The sequence below is a fragment of the Leopardus geoffroyi genome, chromosome E2 (assembly GCF_018350155.1).
Source record: "Leopardus geoffroyi isolate Oge1 chromosome E2, O.geoffroyi_Oge1_pat1.0, whole genome shotgun sequence".
In the NCBI taxonomy this organism is placed as follows: domain Eukaryota; kingdom Metazoa; phylum Chordata; class Mammalia; order Carnivora; family Felidae; genus Leopardus; species Leopardus geoffroyi.
In genome coordinates this window covers 43506750-43529028 of record NC_059335.1, presented here as the reverse complement: position 1 = coordinate 43529028, position 22279 = coordinate 43506750, and the positions used below count along the sequence as shown (strand labels likewise).

The window sequence follows — 22279 nt, the reverse complement described above, 5'->3', positions numbered from 1 at the left end:
AAACGTTGAAAAAAAAAAAAAAAAAAGCAATTTCTTTAAAATACAAATTTAGGCGCGCCTGGGTGGCACAGTCGGTTAAGCGTCCGACTTCAGCCAGGTCACGATCTCGCGGTCCGTGAGTTCGAGCCCCGCGTCAGGCTCTGGGCTGATGGCTCAGAGCCTGGAGCCTGTTTCCGATTCTGTGTCTCCCTCTCTCTCTGCCCCTCCCCCGTTCATGCTCTGTCTCTCTCTGTCTCAAAAATAAATAAACGTTGAAAAAAAAAATTAAAAAAAATAATAAAATAAAATACAAATTTAGAGTTAAAATGACAGTCAATTAGGATTAAATATTTAGAGAATTATCCTATTTCCCACTCAAACCTGTGTAGATAAGAAAAAAATTGAAGCAATCTATTATATTTGTAAGACAAAGAGGTGATATAGCATATCACCATTAAGATTCTGATCTCTGGAATCAGACAGACCTGCAGTGGAATCCCAACTATGCCCCAGGCAGATGAATTAACCTAGTGGAGGCTCAGCCTCTCTCTCTAGAATGAATTAACCTAGTAGAGGCTCAGCTTCTCTCTTTATTTATTTATTTATTTTTTTTATTTTTGGGACAGAGAGAGACAGCATGAACGGGGGAGGGGCAGAGAGAGAGGGAGACACAGAATCGGAAGAAACAGGCTCCAGGCTCTGAGCCATCAGCCCAGAGCCCGACGCAGGGCTCGAACTCACGGACGGTGAGATCGTGACCTGGCTGAAGTCGAACGCTTAACCGACTGCGCCACCCAGGTGCCCCAGAGCTTCTCTCTTTAGAATGAGGCTCCAGCAGAATCTATGTCAGGTGAGACGCTGTGAAGAGTCAATTCTAGGACACACAATAGTTCTCAACACAGAGTAAGGGTTAAATGTTTTGTTTTTTATGTTTATTCATTTTTGAAAGACAGAGAGAGACAGAGCACAAGCAGGGGTGGGGCTGAGAGAGAGTGGGACACAGAATCTGAATGAAGCAGGCTCCAGGCTCCGAGCTGTCAGCACAGAGCCTGACGCAGGGCTCGATCTCACGAACCTTGAGATCATGACCTGAGCCAAAGTCAGATGCTCAACCGACTGAGCCACCCAGGCGCCCCTGTAAGGGTTAAATGTTAACTGCTCTCATTATCGGGCTTTTTACACTTGCAACACATTCTATGATTACATCAACAAACATCTACCAGTTCTTTTAGGATCAAGGCACTGTGTGGGGTGTTGAAGGTAAAGAAATGGAAAGAACTAAGCTCTTGACTTCAAGGAGCTTCTCGGTTCTGCCACTGCCACCTATCAAGTGAATGATGGCAACAGCCTGCAAACCAGTCTCTGCTTCCAGGCTCATTATGTTCAATTTATGTTCTTTCCAGCAGTCAGAGGAGTCTTTCAAAACACAAATCAGGACAAGATATTCCATTCTCCAAATGGAATTCTTGCCCTTAGAATTAAGTTGCAGCTCCTTAATATTGCAAACAAGTCCTCCCCCTGCCTTCCTCGGAAGCACTATCTTTCATCACTTGCCTCCTGCCCTCTTACCTCCCCCATGCTAAGCTTCAGCTATTCTCAAGTATTTCTAGTTCCCAAATTGGCCTGCTCTCTCTCTCTGAACAAGTTGCCCCTACATAGAACACACATTCCTATTCCCCCACCTGGCTGACTTCCAGTAGCCTTTCAGAACCTCACTACAGATGTCACCTGCTCCAGAAAGCCTTCCCTGACACTTACCTTCCAGAGTAAGGGCACCTCCTCTTAGCTCATGTCTTTCTTAGCATTAAGTACACTCTTGTAATTCCAAGAGCAACTAACTATCAATCTGCCTCCCACATCACAAGGTGAAGACAAGCACTGCACCTTGCTCATCACCAGGTCCTGTCACAGAGCACACAGTCTGGCATAATGTAGGTGTTTAGAGTTTGTTGTAAAAAGAAGTTAACAAGTCAAGTGGCAACGAGAATTTATGGTTCATGCTTCAGCCACAGAAGAGCTCTATCAAAGACAAATGTGCTCTATCACAGAGCATTTAAAGTGCCTCATCACAACCCCTATCAAAATAACACCAGCATTCTTCACAGAGCTAGAACAAACACTCCCAAAATTTGTATGGAACCAGAAAAGACCCCGAATAGCCAAAGCAATCTTGAAAACCAAAGCTGGAGGCATCACAGTCCCAGACTTCAAGCTGCATTACAAAGCTGTAATCATCAAGACAATATGGTACTGGCACAAGAACAGACACTCAGATCAATGGAACAGAATAAAGAACCCAGATATGGACCCACAAACATATGGCCAACTAATCTTTGATAAAGCAGGAAAGAGCATCCAATGAAATAAAGACAGTCTCTTCAGCAAGTGGTGTTGGGAAAACTGGACAGCGACATGCAGAAAAATGAACCTGGACCACTTTCTTACACCATACACAAAAATAAACTCAAAATGGATGAAAAACCTAAATGTAAGACAGAAAGCCATCAAAATCTTAGAGGAGAGGGGCACCTGAGTGGCTCAGTTAAGCATCTGACTTCAGCTCAGGTCATGATCTCACAGTTTGGGAGTTCGAGCCCCGTGTCAAGCTCTGTGCTGACAGCTCAGAGCCTGGAGCCTGCTTCAGATTCTGTGTCTCCTTCTCTCTCTGCCCCTCCCCCACTCATGCGCGCGCGCGCTCTCTCTCTCTCTCTCTCTCAAATATAAATAAACATTAAAAAAAATTTTTTTTTAATCTTAGAGGAGAAAGCAGGCAAAAACCTCTTTGACCTTGGCCACAGCAACTTCTTACTCAACACGTCTCTGGAGGCAAGGGAAACAAAAGCAAAAATGAACTTTGGGACCTCATCAAGATAAAAAGCTTCTGCACAGCAAAGGAAACAATCAGAAAAACTAAAAGGTAACCGATGGAATGGGAGAAGATGTTTGCAAATGACATATCAAATAACATATCAGCTAAAGGGTTAGTATCCAAAATCTATAAAGAACTTATCAAACTCAACACCCAAGAAACAAATAACCCAGTGAAGAAATGGGAAAAAGACATGAATAGACACTTATCCAAAGAAGACATCCAGATGGCCAATCGACACATGAAAAGATGTTCAACATCACTCATCACAGGGAAATACAAATCAAATCACAATGAGATACCACCTCACACCTGTCAGAATGGCTAACACTAACAACTGAGGCAACAACAGATGGGGGTGAGGATGCAGAGAAAGAGGATCTCTTTTGCACTGCTGGTGGGAATCCAAACTGGTGCAGCCACTCTGGAAACAGTATGGAGGTTCCTCAAAAATTTAAAAATAAAACTACCCTATGATCCAGCAATTGGGCTACTAGGTATTTATCCAAGAGACACAGGTATGCTGTTTCGAAGGGGAACATGCACCCCAGTGTTTATAGCAGCGCTATTGACAATAGCCAAAGTATGGAAACAGCCCAAATGTCCATCGATGGATGAATGGATAAAGAAGATGTGGTAGGGGCGCCTGGGTGGCTCAGTCGGTTAAGCGTCCGACTTCGACTCAGGTCATGATCTCGCGGTCTGTGAGTTCAAGCCCCACATCGGGCTCTGTGCTGACAGCTCAGAGCCTGGAGCCTGCTTCAGATTCTGTGTCTCCCTCTTTCTCTCTCCTCCCCTGCTCATGCTCTGTCTCTCTCTTCTCAAAAATATATAAACATTAAAAAAAAAATTAAAAAAAGATGTGGTACACACACACACACACAATGGAGTATTACTTGGCAATCAGAAAGAATGAAATCTTGCCATTTGCAACTACATGGATGGAACTAGAGGGTATTATGCTAAGCAAAATTAGTCAGCCAGAGAAAGACAAATATCATATGACTTCACTCATACGAGGACTTTAAGAGACAAAACAGATGAACATAAGGGAATGGAAGTAAAAATAACATAAAAACAGGGAGGGGGACAAAACATAAGAGACTCTTAAATATAGAAAACAAAGACAGGGTTGCTGGAGGGACTGTGGGAGGGGGGATGGGCTAAATGGGTAAGCGGCATTAAGAAATCTACTGAAATCATTGTTGCACTATATGCTAACTAACTTGGATGTAAATTAAAAAATAAATAATTAACTAAATAAAATTAAATAAATAAGTAAATAAAAATAAAGTGCCTTGTACCTCCAGTTTTGGTTACAGAGCAGACAAATACCACCCCACTCTCTTGCTCACCCAGTAAAGGACTATAAGCTCTTTATCCTACTCAAATGAGAGCTACCACTTGAGTGAACAAGATTCAGATAAGAAAGCAGCAGGAGATGAAGTTGAAGCCAGATTCTGGAGAGTGACTAGGAGATAAGCTGTAGGCCATGGGCATCCATTGATGGCTTTTGAGTCAAGGGGTGACACGGCCATGGCTGTGCTTAGGAAGATCACTTGCACAACAGACGATGGGCTGGAAGGTAAAGGACAGGAAGGAGATAAGGAGTTGGATTAGAAAGAAGGTGAAATAGTCTAGGCATATAATGACAAGAGCTGAAAAGAAAATGGCCAGTACTTACACAACAGCACTGATGTAGGCTGGGAAATGAAAGAACAGGGAGGGAATACTAATAGCCACTTTTCATTTTTATAATGCCTTGCAATTCTCAAAATGCTTTATTTATAAGTATTGTGATTCTCAAACCTGGCAGCACGTTAGAATCATCTGAAAGGCTTAAAAAAATACCAATGTTCAGGGGCACCTGGGTGGTTCAGTCGGTTGAGTGTCCAACTTCGGCCCAGGTCTGATCTCATGGTCCGTGAGTTCAAGCCCCGCGTCGGGCTCTGTGCTGACAGCTCAGAGCCTGGAGCCTGTTTCAGAGTCTGTGTCTCCCTCGCTCTCTGACCCTCTCCCGTTCATGCTCTGTCTCTCTCTGTCTCAAAAGATGAATAAACATTAAAAAAAAATTTTTTTTTAAATACCAATGTTCAGGCCTTACCCCAAACGAATTAAGTCAGAATGTAAACTCCTGTTTTGTTCACTGTCTCTTTGAATAGTACCCAGCACATACATGGTGCTCAGGAAATAGTTACTGAATGAATAAATGAATGAATGATTGTACCATTATCAGCTGAGATCCAAGGGACAATTGTGCTGAAAACTTACGGAGTAACCAGGCAATATGAATTACCATGGCAGCCCTGGGACAAAATACTACCAAGTTAGGCCCCTACTCCCAGGAGCTTACATTCTTTCCACAATAAGTAAACCTTTCTTATTTCTAGAGCACTATACTATAAAACATGTATCTCAATAACAACTAGAGGTTACTCAATGTCTACTGTGAGCAGAAGGAAAAGAAAGGGGACTTATTCAGTGGCTGATGAACTGAGAAGAAATTAAGGGTCATAGGCAGAAACCAGCTCAGACAGATTCCAATCCTTATGAGATTCTGAGTTAATCATATTGTAAGAGCTCAAGCATGATGAGAAAGCAGCCATATACTAACCAGCTTCCCTGCCCCAAATATTTGGACAGAACCCAAATGCAAGTACATACCTATGTAGTATTCTTTTCTGATAATTCTTTTAATGTATCTGTTCTGGCTTTGTGCAAATCAAGTCTTTGTTTTACATCTGAAATAAGCAGTGGCACATGCAAATGGATAAAACCTGTTGAGTTAGATATACATAGCTAAGAAACAAGGAGCCCTGAGTCCTTGAAAAGAATCATAAAAGTAGTATAGAATTACAATCTGTCTGACCATTCATTCAGAGTGTCAACAAAGATATGGGCAATTCTAGTTGTTACAGCAGTTCTTTGTATCAAATTCAGAATCTGCCAGTTACCTATAGGTCCTAGTTCTGCCTTCTGGAATGGTATACCTCACAGCATACCTCATCTCTTTTCTTTTCTTTTTAATGTTTATTTTTGAGAGAGAGAGAGAGAGAGAGAGCGAGAGCATGGGCAGGGGAGGGGCAGAGAGAGGGAGACAGGATCCAAAACAGGCTCTGCGCTGACAGCAGAGAGCCCAATGTGGGGCTCAAATTCACAAACTGTGAGATCATGACCTGAGCCAAAGTCAGACACTTAACCAACTGAGCCACCCAGGTGCCCCTGATCTCTTTTCCATCTGGTACACTGCCCAAATACATGAGGACAGTTTTGTACTCCCTAAACTTCTCTTCTCCAGCTTCACTCTCTTGAATCACTTTTTCTTGTGTTTATGATTTTCAGGGTCCCCAACGTTCCTGATCTCAAGGGCACAGCAAGCAATGGCATCAGTGTACTTGGCTACAGATTCTGGGGATGAGGCGGACTCAGTGCAAGAGCTTCCCAAATGTGCCTACCTAAAGGGAAAGTACATGTACCTCAGCCTCTCTTCAGTCCTCATCCTGTATGCAGGGTTTCTCAACAACTCACTATTCATGTATTGGTCAGATAATCATTTTTTGTTAGGGGCTTTCCTATGCATTGTACAATGTTTAGCAATATCCCCAGCCTCTACCTACTAGATGCCAGTAGCAACTTCCCAGATGTGACAACTAAATATGTCTCCAACCTCTGTAAAATCTCCTGGGGCGGGGGGGGGGGGGGGGGGCGGGCAGGTAGGGAGGGAAGGATGCAAAATCACCCTCACTACAGAGTCACTGCTCTATCCAACGACTCTGTTCCCTGTTACTACTCAAAACTCTCTCCTCTGCTGATTCAACAGGTAACTCTCCAGGAAGTCTACTTATATATCAAAATGGCATTTGAAAATTTAAAAGTATTTATCTTTTTGGAAACAACATTTGTTGGCGAGGCTGTGGAGAAAAAGGAACCCTCCTGCACTGTTGGTGGGAATTCAAACTGGTATAACCGCTGTGGAAAACAGTAAGGAGGTTCCTCAAAAAATTAAAAATAGAATTGCCACATGACCCAGCAATTCCACTACTGGGTATTTACCCAAAGAATACGAAAACACTAATTTGAAAAAATATATGCACCCCTATGTTTATTGCAGCATTATTTACAATAGCCAATCATGGAAGCAACCTAAGTGTCCCTTGATATTTTAATAAAGAAGACCATAAACACACACACACACACACACACATGATACATATATATATACATATATATGATATATATCATATATATACATATATATGATATATATCATATATATAGATATATATGATATATATCATATATATACATATATATGATATATATCATATATATAATTCAGCAATTAATAAAGAATGAAACCTTGCTATTAGCAACAACATGGATGGATGAATGATCTAGAAAGTATAATGCTAAGTGAAAGAAGTCAGTCAGAGAAAGACAAAAAAGACACGGGTGTTTTGTAACCTAAACATCTGAATTCAAGTAAAATATTGTGTCTGACTAGGGCTATGTGAGGCAACCCACATATCTGATCACTCAGCAGAGCAGAAGTACCCTCCTCACCACTATTCAAGCAATTTAGCTATCTGACTGGGATGCTGGTAGAGGTGAGCAGACTGCAAGAATGTAAGGTTCAGAATGAAAAGTTGGGAGTGGTGGCAAGAGAATGGAGAGTGAAAAAGAAGGGAAAAGGTATAAAGAGAAGGGTCGGCTTGAAATAAAGCCTGAAGGTCTTACCTCCCACTTCACAAAGAGGCCATGAGCTTGCCCTCTCGGCTCTCAGCTCTCGGCCAAGAGGAATGGGAGTGCCTAGATCTAAGACATCTGGCTCTTGTCCCCCAGGCCTGACCATTCATTCAGAGTCTCAACAAACATTTATTACCAGACCTTGCGCGTGGACCATATTTGGGAAGGCACTACCGCACCCTCCGAATTTACAGGAGGAGACCAGCACTGGACAAGTCATCAAAGGTGCGGTGAGAGCAAGAAAGGAGAATGGCAGGGATCGGACACCCGATCACCAGAAGCCCTCCGCCCTCTGGTCCAAAAGGCCAGGCCTCCATCGCCGCTTATCGCCAGACCCGGGAGCCTGCCTCCATCGCACCCTTTTCCCCAAGGTTGGTCCGGGTCTGGATGTCACCAACCCCGGTTCAGACCTACAGACCTCACCACAGTTGAACTTTACAGATTCCCCCTCCTTCCTCACGGTTCGCCGACTCCGCAAGCCTTACTGAGCCACGCCAGACACCGTCCTCGAGGCTTGCGCGCCCGTGACGTCATTGCCGTGCGCCTCTCCTATGCCAAAGGGACTATGGATCTCACACGGCCGCCGCGGATGGTGTGGCTCGCATCTCGGTTACTTCTCGCTTCTCGACGAGGCCTGGTGGTCCGCCGTCCCGACGAGCCCTTGCCCGTGGTGCGCATCCCGCGGGCTCTACAGCGGCGGCAGGAACAGCGGCAGAGCGGGCGGAGCCCCCAGCGGCTGGTGTTGGCGCGACCTGGCCCGCTGCTGATCTCAGCGCGGCGGCCAGAGTTGAACCAGCCGGCGCGCCTCACGCTGGGCCGCTGGGAGAGCGCGCCACTAGCTTCGCGTGGCTGGAAAAATCGGCGCTCCCGCCGGGACCACTTCTCCATCGAGCGTGCGCAACACGAGGCGCCGGCTCTTCGGAACCTCTCGTCCAAGAGCAGCTTTGCTGATCTGGGTCTGGAACATCGCGTGGTGCGTGCTCTACAGGAGGCTGCTCCTGAAGTCGTTCGGCCTACAACCGTGCAGTCAAGCACCATCCCCTCCCTACTTCGTGGCTGCCACATCCTTTGCGCGGCGGAAACCGGCAGTGGCAAGACTCTCGGATACCTACTACCTCTGGTTCAACGGCTCTTGGGCCAACCAAACCTGGACACCCATAGTCTGCCTGCTCCTCGAGGCCTGGTCCTCGTGCCTTCGCGAGAATTAGCCGAACAGGTGCGGGCCGTGGCGCAGCCCTTGGGCAGCTCCTTGGGCCTTCAGGTGCGGGAGCTAGGGGGAGGCCATGGCATGAGTAGGATCCGAATGCAACTGTCCAAACAACCTCCAGTAGATGTACTAGTGGCCACTCCAGGGGCTTTGTGGAAGGCCTTGAAGAGCCAACTAATCAGCCTGAAGCAGCTCTCCTATTTGGTATTGGATGAGGCAGACACGCTTTTGGATGAAAGCTTCCTGGAACTAATGGACTACATCTTGGAGAAGAGCTATATAGCAGAAGGCCCAGCTGACTTAAAAGACCCCTTCAATCCCAAAGCTCAGTTAGTGCTGGTGGGGGCCACATTTCCCGAAGGTGTAGGCCAACTGCTGAGTAAAGTTGCCAGCCCAGACTCTTTGACCACCATTACCAGCTCCAAGCTCCACTGCATCATGCCTCATGTCAGACAGACATTTATGAGGCTGAAGGGAGCAGAGAAGGTGACTGAATTAGTGCAGATCCTCAAGCAACATGACAAAGTATATAGGACTGGCCCCTCCGGAACTGTTCTAGTGTTCTGTAATAGCTCAAGCACTGTGAACTGGCTGGGATATATTCTGGACGATCACAAAATCCAACACCTAAGGCTGCAGGGACAAATGCCAGCCTCAATGAGGGCCGGTATCTTCCAGTGCTTCCAGAAGGGCTCCCGAGACATTCTTCTCTGCACAGACATAGCCTCTCGAGGCCTGGACAGCTCCCACGTAGACCTAGTTGTCAATTATGATTTCCCCCTCACTCTGCAAGACTACATCCACAGAGCCGGGAGGGTGGGCCGTGTAGGGAGTGAGGTGCCTGGCACTGTCATCAGCTTTGTAACCCATCCCTGGGATGTAAGCCTGGTTCAGAAGATTGAGCTGGCAGCTCGCCGGAGGAGAAGCCTTCCAGGACTAGGGTCCTCAGTGAGAGAGCCTTTGCCCCAGCAAATCTGATGGCAGCCAGCTTAAATATGATGACATTAACAGGGATCCTTCCCTTTGTCCTGGGTGGGTGAGTACACTTATCGTAGGATGCCCTGGGCTGCCCAGTCACCCCCCCCGAAGCCCTGGTGAGCTGCTACCTGGCTTCCAAAGGTAAGATGTGGCCAGATGTAGAGAATGAGCTACTGAGGATGATTCCTTGTGGGCTTTCACATGACTCATGAAAAATAAAGTAGATTTTTGTCTTTGTATTATGTCATAGTTTCTAACAGTAAATGATGTGTTCATTGGATTGTGAGAAGATTCACACTCCAGACTACCACACCTAGGACAGAGGCTCTTTCAGTTGCTGTTTGAATTAATAAACGTTTAGATTTTATTTCCTGCCCCCAAAACATCCATTAAGCCCCCAGAGAAGGGAAAGGGGATGTGACTAGCAGTACAGAGATTTTCTTCACCAACAGTGCCCATGGCAAGCTTGGGCATTCTTGGTGAAATCTCTCTGGGAAGTACTGGCAGAAGAATAAAAAACGGGCCGACACAAAAGTATTGCTTGGTGAGCATTTCCAGGCTCTACCTTCTTTCTCATCTCTTCACGGCAGGGGAAGAGAAGAGAAACAAAACTGTTTACAAAATTGGCAAAATAAGCATATAACTTCCTCTCACTATCTCCTAGGTTCCGGCTTCTGCAGCATTATATAAGCCTAAGTAATGAGGAGCAGCTGAGGTCAAATATAATACTGCACAAAACAACTTAAAAATACTTACACACTGAAACAGGTAAGGAGGCAGAGAACAGAAATGGACCCGTGGCAATCTTTGCCAGAAGACAATGTTGTACTAAATGTATAATCATAGCTCTCTTTTTCATGTGAGGAAACTTGAGGCTCAGAGGGATAAAACAACTTGCTCAAAATCATACACATAAGTATGATAGAATCTGGTCTGTCTGCACTGGGGGTTGAGTTATTTACCAACTTTTAATAGTGCCCACTTGGACTCTCAAAAGCAACCCAATTTGGACAATAATTTGGTCACTCTGTCCATGAATCAGTGTGGCAAAACTGCCCAGGAGGCTTGTCTAAAGTACAGATTCCAGGGGCCCCTGGCTGACTCAGTCACTAGAGCATGCGACTCTTGATCTCAGGGTTGTGAGTTCAGGCCTCACAATGGACAGAGAGATTACTTAAAAATAGTCTTTTTTTTTTTTTTTTTTTTTTTAAGTACAGATTCCTGAGCTCAGAACCATTTGTCTATGCCATTCTGCTTTCCCCAGAGACCCAGCCAGGTCCTGATAAGGTATCAGTAACCCCACCAGGTCAGAGTGATGTTCCCAGACAATAATCTCTCTGGAGCCTTGGAGAATCTAAGTGGTCTTATGCTGGCCCACCTGCCAGAATGAACCTCCTCCAGAGCTCTCCCCTTCACATTTTACCTCCTAGCACTCCCTAGGGGCAGACCTGATTTTGTGTGTCCTAACTTGCATCACACTAATTCAAGCAACTTAGGAATAGAAAATGATGTGGTTCTCAACCAGGGTTGCCCAACCTCTAAAATAGTGGTCTAATCATTCTCTACCTCCGGGACATATCTCCTTCCCAACTGCCCCAGGAAACAAGCATCCCATCTTTGCATGTTCGAGGTCAGCAACAGGGGGCCCCCTAACAAAGAAGGTTATCTCTCATTGCTAGGAAGTCCTTGGCTGCACCGTATCAAAGTCGGGCCCAAATATGGTTCCTTCCTATAGGCCTGATCAGGCTAAGGGCAGAGTTATCTATTTACTCCTCCTCTCAGGAGGATCCAGCCAACATAGTAACACCTCTTCACAGTTTGACCACGTTTTTCACCTGGACTTCTCCTAAGCCCATCCTAAGCTTCATCCTTTCATGGTGGTAGTAGCATTGTTAATACAGTATTTGCCTTTTGGGGGGAGAGATGAATGTAATGATTAGGTTGTCATTTTGTGTTATGTCATTTTGTCATGAATTTGTTTTGAATTTTATATTAAAATGGGCCCACTAGGGGCGCCTGGGTGGCGCAGTCGGTTAAGCGTCCGACTTCAGCCAGGTCACGATCTCGCGGTCCGTGAGTTCGAGCCCCACGTCAGGCTCTGGGCTGATGGCTCAGAGCCTGGAGCCTGTTTCCGATTCTGTGTCTTCCTCTCTCTCTGCCCCTCCCCCGTTCATGCTCTGTCTCTCTCTGTCCCAAAAATAAATAAACGTTGAAAAAAAAAAAAATTAAAATGGGCCCACTATTCCCACTTTGTGAAGCCATTCAGGACCCTCATTTTGCCTTGGAACACGTTTGCTATCTCTCCCAGTGTCACTTTGAAATGTGATGAGCTTGCCCACACATTTCTATCGGGTATAAATCCAGAACCCAACATGAAGTCCTACCGTCCAGCAGAACACTTCTCCACTACCTGTGGAACCTTGGCTAGGCCCCTTAACCTCCTGGTTTTTTGAGCCCTCAGTTGTAAAAACGTGAGGGGTATATGAATTTACATTTGGGGCATGACAAGTTCAGTAAGAGCTTGTCTTTGCTTTTATTATTCCCAGCTGGAATGTCTTCCCTCACCTCTCCATGGGTCCAAATCTAACTTGTCTTTCAGGCCCACTGCCAAGGAGCCTTCCACACAAATTTCTGCCTGTCTAGCTATTGAATACTTAGGGTCAGTACCAGACAACCAGGCTGTGTCTTAGGTTAATCTTGCCTCTCAAGCCAATGGCAGAATGTGGGTTTCTCTTGCCCTCTTTTGGCCCTGGGGCTGTGCCAGCCTATAGGTATGCTCCACGGGGAGTGGCTGGGTGAGGAGAAAGATGGGAGGGCCCAGGCAGGGTGTTCCTCTGCCTCCACTCTGCTCTCCTCCAATAAAACTCAGAGAGCCTAAAAGCTGCCCCTCAAGTCACAGATTCCTTATGTGACCTCACTGGGTAGTGATGACCTCACAGGCCTTTTCACAGTTACCATGACAGGGTAACTACACAAACGTGGTGCTTTCAGGAAAGCTTCCCTACCAGTTCTCTACCAGATACCAGTCTGTTTGGATGCCTGAGAGAGAATGTCTGACCGGATCTTCTATGTTCACTCTAATTTGTCCTCTGTCCCCTGGGAGGGCAGCACAGCAGGTAAGCGTAGGCCAGGCATCTGTACAAGAGTCACTGGTGTACACACAACTTCACATGGCTGCCACATGTTGCTTTGGGGCTTGCCCGCCACACCTCTGAGCTTCTCCAACTGTAAGTAATAGCCCTCAGGGACCTACAGTGTTCCTGCTCATTGCCGAAGACACATAAAATGTCATCCCTGGGCAACTATTCAGAAAGCTTCTAAACTTTATAATTGTAGCTTTCCCTTTGGGCTACAAGTTGCTTCCATTCTGACCCTTTCCTGATTGGCCTCTTAGCAAAAGTCGAGCGAATTTTTGTTGGCAAGTAAGAAATGGAGCAGTTTGAGGAAGAACCGTTGAGGTCCGCTCATGAACCTCCCCTTCAAACCCGGGCACCTTCACCATGCTGTCGTGTAAACATCCACATGGGGCCCCTCAAACACACCCCAGACGGAGCTGCTGAGTACTGGGGTAAGGGTGGTGGTGTCATGTGCACGGGCAGAACAAAAGAGCCAAGGAGAGTGATGAAGTGATACCAAGACTGGAGGGTTGATGAAATGATGTCCCAGGAGGTTGGGTTGATGTGAGCCTAGACTTGCTACCCAGAATCTGTCTTTGAACCTCCTGATCATTCTGCCTTAGTATTTGGCCATTTTCTAATCTAGATAAAAATATTAGAGGGCTAGAGGACAGTGTCGTTGAAACAGGCAGTATGAATGGGGCCCAAAAGGAGTTGCCCAAGAGGAGATGGGAGGGTTTCTTAATCCATTTATTTTAGGTTATTTTTTCCAACACTTGAAAGGTATTTCCATTAAAGCTTCAGAAGTTATAGACCTTAGGAATTTCCCCCCTATGGAAGGGAGAGACAGAGGGGATCCTGGTTGCAACTGTTTTCAGGCTCTACTGTTTCCTCTGAGAATGGGGAACAGATTTCCAGGTCTCCTGCTGCTGCCATGAGCTCCAGAGAATCACCTTTGCAGCCATGTTCCTTCTCTAGGGGACTCATTGGGGTGACTGGCCAAGGCTGTGTTTTGAATACCAAGCAGATTAAAGGTCTTCAGCCAGAAACTGGGAGAGACATGAGAGGGTAGATCCTGGAAGGACACTGTATACAGCAGAAATGACTGATTAGATCTGATTTTCTTTCCAACAGCAGGGGCTCCCTCTTCTCCTACACCTGGTCACTACCATGTCCTCTACCGAGGGTGTGGAGAAACCCAGGTGGGCTGGCATGGGGAGACGTACTGCCTGATTGGTGGCTACCGGACCTATGGGGATGCTCCTGTGGCCACCCCAGCAAAGACAGAAGCAGAGAAACCAATTCCCAGCCAGGCTCCCAAAAGACGTCGAGCTATGGCAGAGTCAAATAAAGACGTAGGTTGCTCCAGCCCCCAAATTCGGCGATTGAAGCATGGTGGCAGGAGGACGACCCCAAAGAAGCTTGCTGACTGAGCCACTTTACAGGAATGGCAAACATTTAACTGTCTAAGACAGCTAATGCCTCTTCCTGAAGTGACCCCCCACTGCCCACCACTGGAGATTAGAATCTGAGCCATTCTGTCTGAGCCTTCTTCAGCCAGGAGCCTCCTTCCATACTAACTGGCCATGGGCAAGGAGCCATAGAAGCTGAGGTTTGAAATGAAAGCCTGCTCTGAACATCCCAGAGCCAAAACTGGCCTGGAAGAAAACCTGATGTTTCTCCACTCAATCCTGTAGAGTCCCTTCTCGGGGAGAAGAAAGCAAAGTTTGCACTCTTTGAACCAAGGAGGATGCAGGAGCAGAGGGAGGGTTCAGAGTGGCCTTAGCAGGGACTCAGTCCATCAGATGGACTCTTGCCCTGAGTCATTGCCAGCAGTCACCAATTAAACCAAGAGGAGCTGGACTTTTTTAAACTGAAAAAAGCAATCTGGGTCTACCGAGGGAGCCTCTTGTCTGGAGTGGCAGGAGGTAGAATAAGGAAACCCAGGAAGACCCGCTCCCCAGAGCAGGAAGAAAAGGGAGAGTTGGGTGGCGCCACCACTGAGGCTCACGCGCTCCTTCATTCCCAGTCCTTCTTAGCCCCAGTGGGATTTCTTACTGTTCAATAAAATGGTTTTCTCTAACATATTTGACTTGAAATCCAGCTTGTCCAAGGCCAGGCCCCAAATCTCCCTTTTCCCTTGAAGTACATTTCCACATGGGGTATCTGGTGCTCTAACACCTTCTGCCTCCAAAAAAGACCCGTGAGTGCAGCTTCTGTGTGGCTACCATAATGACAGCCGTGCAAATTGGGGCAGGACACAGGCAGGTTCCTTAGGAGCCCAAGGGTGGCTGGGTGGTTCAATTGGTTAAACGTCTGATTCTTCATTTCGGCTGAGGTCATCATCTCACAGTTCGTAAGATTGAGCCCTGTGTCGGGCTGCACACTGACATCAGGGAGCCTGCTTGGGACTCTCTGTCTCCCTCTCTCTCTCAGCCCCTCCCCGGCTCATGCTCTCTCTCTCTCTCTCTCTCTCTCTCTCTCTCTGTCTCTCTCTTGCTCTCGCTTTCACTCTTGCTCTCACTCTCGCTCTCTGTCGCTCACTCTCTCTCTCTCAAAGTAAATAAATAAACTTTAAAAAATGGTGAGCTTGGGGCGCCTGGGTGGCTCAGTTGGTTAAGCGTCCGACTTCGGCTCAGGTCACGATCTCGCGGTCCATGAGTTCGAGCCCCGCGTCAGGCTCTGGGCTGATGGCTCAGAGCCTGGAGCCTGCTTCCGATTCTGTGTCTCCCTCTCTCTCTGCCCCTTCCCCGTTCGTGCTCTGTCTCTCTCTGTCTCAAAAATAAATAAAACGTTAAAAAAATAAAAAAAAAATGGTGAGCTTGATGAGAACTTCCCCCTGTTGTGTGTGTGTGTGTGTGTGTGTGTGTGTGTGTGTGTGTGTAAGGAGATGGGAGGCAGGACTGAGAAGATGTTCTGTGTGTCAATCCACTATCCAATTTACTCAACAAATATTTATTGAGCACCTGCTAGTTGCTTGGAGTATATCAGTGAATAAGATGATTGAAACCCCTCTCTTCAAAATACCCACAAACTAAAGAGACAAGTAAATTTATATAGTTTAAATTATTCCTGCTATAAAGAAAAGTAAAATAGGATAAGAGTATAGTGTGATGAGGGGGTGCTAGGTTCCACAAGGTAAGCAGGGAAGGCTTCTTTGAGGAGGTGACAGTGAAGATGTGAGGGAATCCTGTGAAGAGCTGGAAGGAAACTATTTTTGGAGGAGGAAATGGCAAGTGCAAAGACCCTGAGGTAGGAATGAGGCTGGCCTGTTCTAGGACCAATAGAAAGGTCAGTGTGGGCAGAGAAGAAAGAGAAGAAAGAGATGGTTGGAAAAGTAGACATGGGCCAGACCATAGCAGGCCTTGTCAGCCATGTTGAGGAATGTGGATCTGAAGTGTGAGGGGAAATCCTAGGTGGGAGTTGAGCAGAGTGGTGAAATGATCAGATATAGATGCTAAGAAGATCATTCCAACTACGGTGTGCCATGGCAGTGAGATGCTGGCTGTTACCGATAAATGTCTCTCTCAGCAGTTACGGGGACAATTGGTCCTGGGGAGTGGGGGTGAGAGAAGATCATCAGAGAAGAAAGAGCACAGGGTGTGTGTGGGCCTCTGTGCTAGGCCCACCCGCCTCAGCATCCCACATCAAAAGGGGGCACTGTCAGCAGCATGTAGCCCTCAGGCCCAGATGAAGCCACTCACCCTGTGGATGGCACACACACCCTCAAGGGCCACAACAGGGAGAGTCTTGCTCCTCCCTAGACACCCTCAAGGCCAGGAAAGGTCCTGATAACTTAAGGAGTTTCCCTAACCTGGGTTAGAGGAAGGAGGCACAGGCCCTGCATGGGGCATTCCCACTTTGAGTCTCAACTAACCCACAAAAGACAGCTAATGCCTCTTCCTGCAGCAGCTCCCACTCCCTACCACTGGAGATTAGAACCTTACATTGCTGATACTTGGTGTGACTGAGGAAGATTTGCGATCCTAGAGGAGTCAGGTAGGTTGGCAGTTCCCAAACATGAGGCAAACAGATTCACCTGGGGCTCCTAGGAAAACCAGAGATCCCCAGCACCTGTATCAGTCCTACTGAATACATTTTTAGGGTGGGATCTGGACATCTGCAGTTTTACATTTTTCTCATAATCATGATTTCATAGCAAATACAAGTGACCGAGGAACCTGTAAAAGAACACCATGGAATACAATCAGCAAATTCCAACACAGAAAACTCTAAATGACAAAGGACATGATTTTTTCAACAAATAAATTGCAAGGAAGAAAGAAGAGGAACAACAACAAATGCAATGCAGTTGGCTTTATCTACATTATAATTAAAACAATTATTTAAAAATTAGGCAACCAGGGAAATTTGAACAGAATAGATAATTGATGATATTGAGGAAGTATTGTTGACTCTTTTAGGTGCCATAACGTTATGGTAATTGCCTTTTAAAAGAAGCTGTTATCTTTTAGAGATGCAAACTTAAATATGGAAGGACTAAATGTTTGATCTGCCTTAAAAATATTCTGTAGAAGGGGATGAGTAAGGTATAAATGAAACAAAATGGGCCATCCATGATTGTTGAAGCTGGATGATTGGTACATAAGTGTTCAATACACTCTTCTACTTTATGTTTGAAATTACCCTAATAAATAAATTAAATTGAAAGTAACCCTAAGTTTAAAAAGGTGCAGCATCAGGTACAGCCAGATGTTCAGCCAGATTTGGAATCAGTGAGGACTCGGGTGGTCAGCGTCATAGGGTAAACTAGCTGGCGTGAGCCACGGCAGCCAGGCAGAGGAAGGCAGAGTTCCTGCATAAACACAGGAGGCACGGAGGGCTCTGAGGCAGGGTGTGCCATGTAGCATGTTGTTGCAGATCTGACAGGCCTCAGAGACAAGCACGCCAGGTTGAACAAAGAGATAGCATGTCTGAGCTTGAGGCTAAACGACAAATCACATACGCCAGATGGTAGATGTTTGTTTGATCAGAGCTGGTTCCCGACACCTGGTGTCCACACAGCCCACCCTTCTGGATGTTTATGTCAGCAGATGTGGTAGACAACTGAAGACTCGTCCAGCCCCCTCACTGCGTATCCCAGTAAAGGGCCAGCTCCAGGGGCTGATCAGTAGTGAATGTCTAGACAAACAGATGATGTAAGGGGCTTAAAGCCCCTCCTGGTGAGAGAGGCAGCAGCTGGAAGTCAAGAAGTCTGTGGAACCCCTATCTGACTTGGCCAGAAGGGCATGATGTGGTCATCTGCCTGTCCAGCTGCTGGTCTCCCTAACTTTCCTCCCCTTCCCCCAGGGTCAAGGAGGGTTATGTCCTAGGGCTAGTAGGCTACTCTCTCTACTACTGCTGGCTTCCCTAGATGGCTTCCTTATGTCCTGTAAGGCCACACTGAAGACAGAGCCAGTCTAGTCCAACTTTGGCGAGCCTGGCAGTGGTGAACAGGAGATGAGTGCCATGTGCAGAAGCAAACAGGACAGACCTTATGAAATGGCTGGCAGTCATTCTCCAAAGTTCTCTTTCTTCAGGGCCTGGAGCACCCACAGAGGAGGAGCCCAAAGAGATAAAAACTCTGAGTAACTCTGGCCTGGGGCCCCAGAGAGCCCTGGAAATCAAAAGGCTAAGTACATTCCTCCACCACAAACTCAGTCCCATTGTCCTCACGAGGTGACCCAAATTCATGAATCCCCCTGCCCAGTGTTCTGGATTTGGATTCAGGGAGGTCTTCCGACAGAGGTATACCGAGGTTAAGAAAGGGCATCTATTAGCTGGGGCAACTGCTTTATACCTGGAGTGGTCACAGATGAAGAACAGAATTAGAGGGATCAAAGCTTGAAAATCTAGGAATAAGGGAATTTTGGTTTCAGGTCTCAGCTCCACCTGCCAGCTTTATCCAGCTGAACCTCAGTTTTCCTACCTAGAAAATGAGGCTGGTAAAAACCTACCTTGTGGGCCATTGTTAAGATTTAATGGACTGAAACACATCAAACTGGCAGCACAGTTCTGGACACACAGTAACTTTGACTGCTCTGACCCGTTGTTACTGTTATCACATGCTCTTACTCCCTGAAGGAAGGAAAGGCAGAAGTCTCCTGAGCTCTTCCACGAATGTTGGTTGAACATTTGTTGTGTGCAGGTGTGGTACTAGGGGCCAGAATATGGTGGTCATGGCCTCACGGAGTTCACATCCCAGCTTCGTCCAGGCCAGCCGCTGCAGACTTCTGTGAGGAGGAGGCAGATGAAGACAAAGCGTTGGGGGGGGGGGGGGGGAGAAGTTCCAGCAAACCTGAACCAGAGCAATCTCAGAGGCTCATCCATGTTCCTGTTTTTATTTTTGGTTTTAATGTTTATTTATTTTGAGAGAGAGACACAGAGAGAGAGAGAGAGAGTATGGGGTTAGGAGCAGAGAGAGAGGAGAGAGAGAATTCCAAGCAGGCTCTGCACTGTCAGCATAGAGCCCAACGTGGGGCTCGATCCCACAAACCATGAGATCATGACCTGAGCCGAAACCAAGAGTCGGACGCTTAACTGACTGAGCCACACAGGTGCCCCCATGTTCCTGTTTCTAAAGAGGGTAGAGGTGGGGCATCTGTGTGGCTCAGTCAGTGAAGCAGCCGACTTCAGCTCAGGTCATGACCTCATGACTCATGAGTTCGAGCCCTGCATTGGGCTCTGTGCTGACAGCTCAGAGCCTGGAGTCTGCCTCTGCCTCCCTCTCTCTGCCTCTTCCCCGCTTGCATGCATGCTCTCTCTCTCTCCCCCGCCCCTCAAAAAATAAACAAACATTAAAAAAAAATTTAAAGAGGGTAGAGGTACCTGGATGGTTCAGTCCATTGAGTGTCTGACTCTTGATTTTGGCTCAGGTTGTGATCCCAGAGTCGTGGGATCGAGCCCTTTGTCAGGCTCCGCACTGAGCATGGAACATGCTTGGGATTCTCTTTCTTTCCCTCTACTCCTCTCCGCCATTCATGCTCTCTCTCTCTCTCTTAAAAATAAAAGGAAGGAAGGAAGGAAGGAAGGAAGGGGGTAAGTCACCAAAGAGGGTTTGGATTAGAGTTCTCCATGATATGCCCCCCTCTCTAGGTAACTGCATATCACAGTCCAGAAGGTGCCATCTGAATCCCAGGGATGCCCTGTAGGATCTTCCTCAGTAGATCTCCTGTACCTCATGCCCCTCTAGCCTCCCCCCAGCTGATGCACTACCTCAAGAACATGGGACAGCATGCAGGACAAGAGTCCCAAGCCCTGTGGACTTTACACTTAAAACACCAGAATATCTGGTCCCAGGAAGCAGCCCAGTCAGACACTTAAAGCCTGTCAGACACCATTGTGACTTTGCTCTGGGGACCTTGTGTACTGGATCTTCCATACTGCCTGAAGTCAGGCAGAGCCTGGCTGCAAGAGACCCGAGATGGGCAGAAAGGCTGGCAAGGACATGGAAGACAAAGCTGGGGATTTGGGAGAAGGCCAGGTGGAAGCAGGGAACACAGATGCATTAGGGCTTACTGCACTTGTAGCAGAGCAGATGGTGGCTGCCTTTTGAAGAAGGAAAATGTGCTAGCTGTTGGTCACTTCTGGAAAGGTAGCCTCAGCTTTGTGATTAGAGGATGTGTGTCCGTGGTGGCCAAGCTGTCTTTTGGCCAGGGAGACTGCTGTTTCTTGAGAATTTGGCTATGTCAGTCATCGTGCCAATGGAACCAGAGCAACACCCAGAAAGAAGCAGGGGCAGCATGAGTCTCTAGGAGCAAGGAGCCCTGAATGAGGATGAACACCACCTGGGCAATGCTGGATACTGAGGAAGCCCCCCCACCCCATCCCCCTGCACTATGAGCATGTGAAGTGGTCTGTGTAATTACCAGTCAGTCGCCATTTTTCTTCCTCGCATATTCTTGTAATACACTGGAGATCAGAGGGGGTGGGTCAGCTCTGCCACAGTACTAAGCTTCGTCCCAGCAGAAGCCTGTTTCTACCACTGCCTCCTCTGCAGATCTTGATTTAGGTAAACACTGCACAGGTAAAGAATTAAAAGAGAAGGTGCTTACTCACATACCCCTACCTGGTGTCAAGATTTCCTGTGCTGGCCCTGCTTCAATAGCCCCACCAGGTGGAGGCTAAGGGGATAGCACGTAACAAGGCCCTGTGGTAGTAGGCAGCAAGGGAAGGGGGGGGGGGGAGGATTTGTGCCATTTGCTGAGACTGGAGAGGCCAGTGGGACACTTGCCAGGAATTGAAAGCCAGATAATGGAATGTGGTAGCCAGACCTACGTTGGTATGGTAATGGCTTTCTTCCTAAAAGCAAAAATCCTCTTCAGATTTCTTTTGACTGGCAAAAACAAGTACTAAAGTAGATCTTTTGTAAAAGCAAAGTGGCATAATGCAAACTTCCAGAAAGCAGGGGATACCCTCAGTTTACACCGTTCTGACTTATGAAAGGTTTCATGGGAAAGTTCTGATTGCAGCTCGTGGGGAAACCTATATCCTAAGAGCAATGGGAAGCCATGGCAGAACTTTAGGCAAGAGGACGACAAGTTTTTTTTTCAAAGAGAGATATGTCTGACTGCACACTGGGGAAAGGACTGGAGGTGGGGACACCAGGAGAGGATGAGAGATAAAGGTTACCAGTACTGGGGAAGAGGTAGTGGGAATGAAGAAGAGACACAACTGGTAGATGTTTGGAGGTTGAACCAGAAGGATATGGAGATGCTGTTAAGGAGAGAAGTGGGCAGAGGGTGGAAAGCATCACAGATGACATTCAGGTCAGCTCTGGAGCCAGGCCCTGGGCTTCCCTGCCTCCCCTGTTTCTTCTTCTGTCCATAGCCAGCATGCTCTTTCCCCAAATTGTCCAGGTCTGTCCACAGACAGTGTGTACTTATTTCACTAGTGTGTACTTATTTCCTCCTCCACAGGACAGAGCAGAGAGACAGTCTTGGGCAAGGTCAAAAAGAGAACAGGCCACCCAGATGGCTGAAATCTGCTTGCTACTTGAGTAAGAGTATGCACATGTCCCTGAGTGTATAAGGGTCTGGGTATGTCTGTGTTTCTGTGCCTGACTTTATACGGTCATTTCAAGGCCATGACTAGCAGTGCCAGACTGTTTAAGGACTGAAGTTAAACATTATGAAAAAATTGTGCCGCATAACTAATCTTCTACAGAGATGGTACCCACTTTTTATGGTTCAGCACAGACTGTCTCTACTGGGCTAGAGTTTCTTCCAAGTCTTGGGGCGTAAGACATCTGGCCCCTGGAGAAAAGCTTTAAAAAAAAAAAACTCGAAAAACTAAATTCTCCCTTCTCATTTCTCTGTCAGCAGCTATTTATTTGAATAGACTTTTTACCTCTTCCCCATTGTTTATACTCCCCACTTCCTGGGG

The 22279-nt window shown here is 46.9% G+C and overlaps 3 protein-coding genes across 5 annotated transcripts in view; 2 read left to right on the top strand and 1 right to left on the bottom strand.

Annotated features, from left to right (window-relative positions):
* The window catches only part of DUS2 (dihydrouridine synthase 2), a 51053-nt gene extending 42863 nt beyond the window's left edge, over positions 1–8190 (bottom strand). Inside the window, exon 1 of one of the 3 annotated variants that reach the window (XM_045443247.1) lies at positions 8080–8190. In XM_045443247.1, coding sequence (XP_045299203.1) covers positions 8080–8128 — 49 coding nt within the window. In that variant the 5' untranslated portion in view covers positions 8129–8190. Of the gene's footprint in view, positions 1–7585 lie in introns of all 3 variants that reach the window. The other 2 variants (XM_045443248.1, XM_045443246.1) reach the window with 2 other exon arrangements.
* On the top strand, positions 8160–10021 carry DDX28 (DEAD-box helicase 28). The gene has a single exon (XM_045443245.1). The coding sequence runs from the start codon at positions 8160–8162 to the stop codon at positions 9777–9779; it is 1620 nt and encodes a 539-aa protein (XP_045299201.1). The 3' UTR covers positions 9780–10021.
* A 2450-nt stretch (positions 10022–12471) lies between these two features.
* DPEP2NB (DPEP2 neighbor) lies at positions 12472–14980 on the top strand. Its single transcript, XM_045443258.1, has 2 exons — positions 12472–12895; positions 14030–14980. The coding sequence occupies exons 1-2, from the start codon at positions 12829–12831 to the stop codon at positions 14326–14328; spliced, it is 366 nt and encodes a 121-aa protein (XP_045299214.1). The 5' UTR covers positions 12472–12828; the 3' UTR covers positions 14329–14980.
* The last annotated feature ends 7299 nt before the right edge of the window (positions 14981–22279 follow it).

What these genes read in the sequence shown, in the direction of transcription:
- DPEP2NB (XM_045443258.1), top strand. Translation starts at nt 12,829, where the DNA reads ATGTCTGACCGGATCTTCTATGTTCACTCTAATTTGTCCTCTGTCCCC. An exon ending in CTGGGAGGGCAGCACAGCAG is followed by an intron (nt 12,896 to 14,029) that starts GTAAGCGTAGGC and finishes TCTTTCCAACAG; the next exon opens with CAGGGGCTCCCTCTTCTCCT.
- DDX28 (XM_045443245.1), top strand. Translation starts at nt 8,160, where the DNA reads ATGGATCTCACACGGCCGCCGCGGATGGTGTGGCTCGCATCTCGGTTA.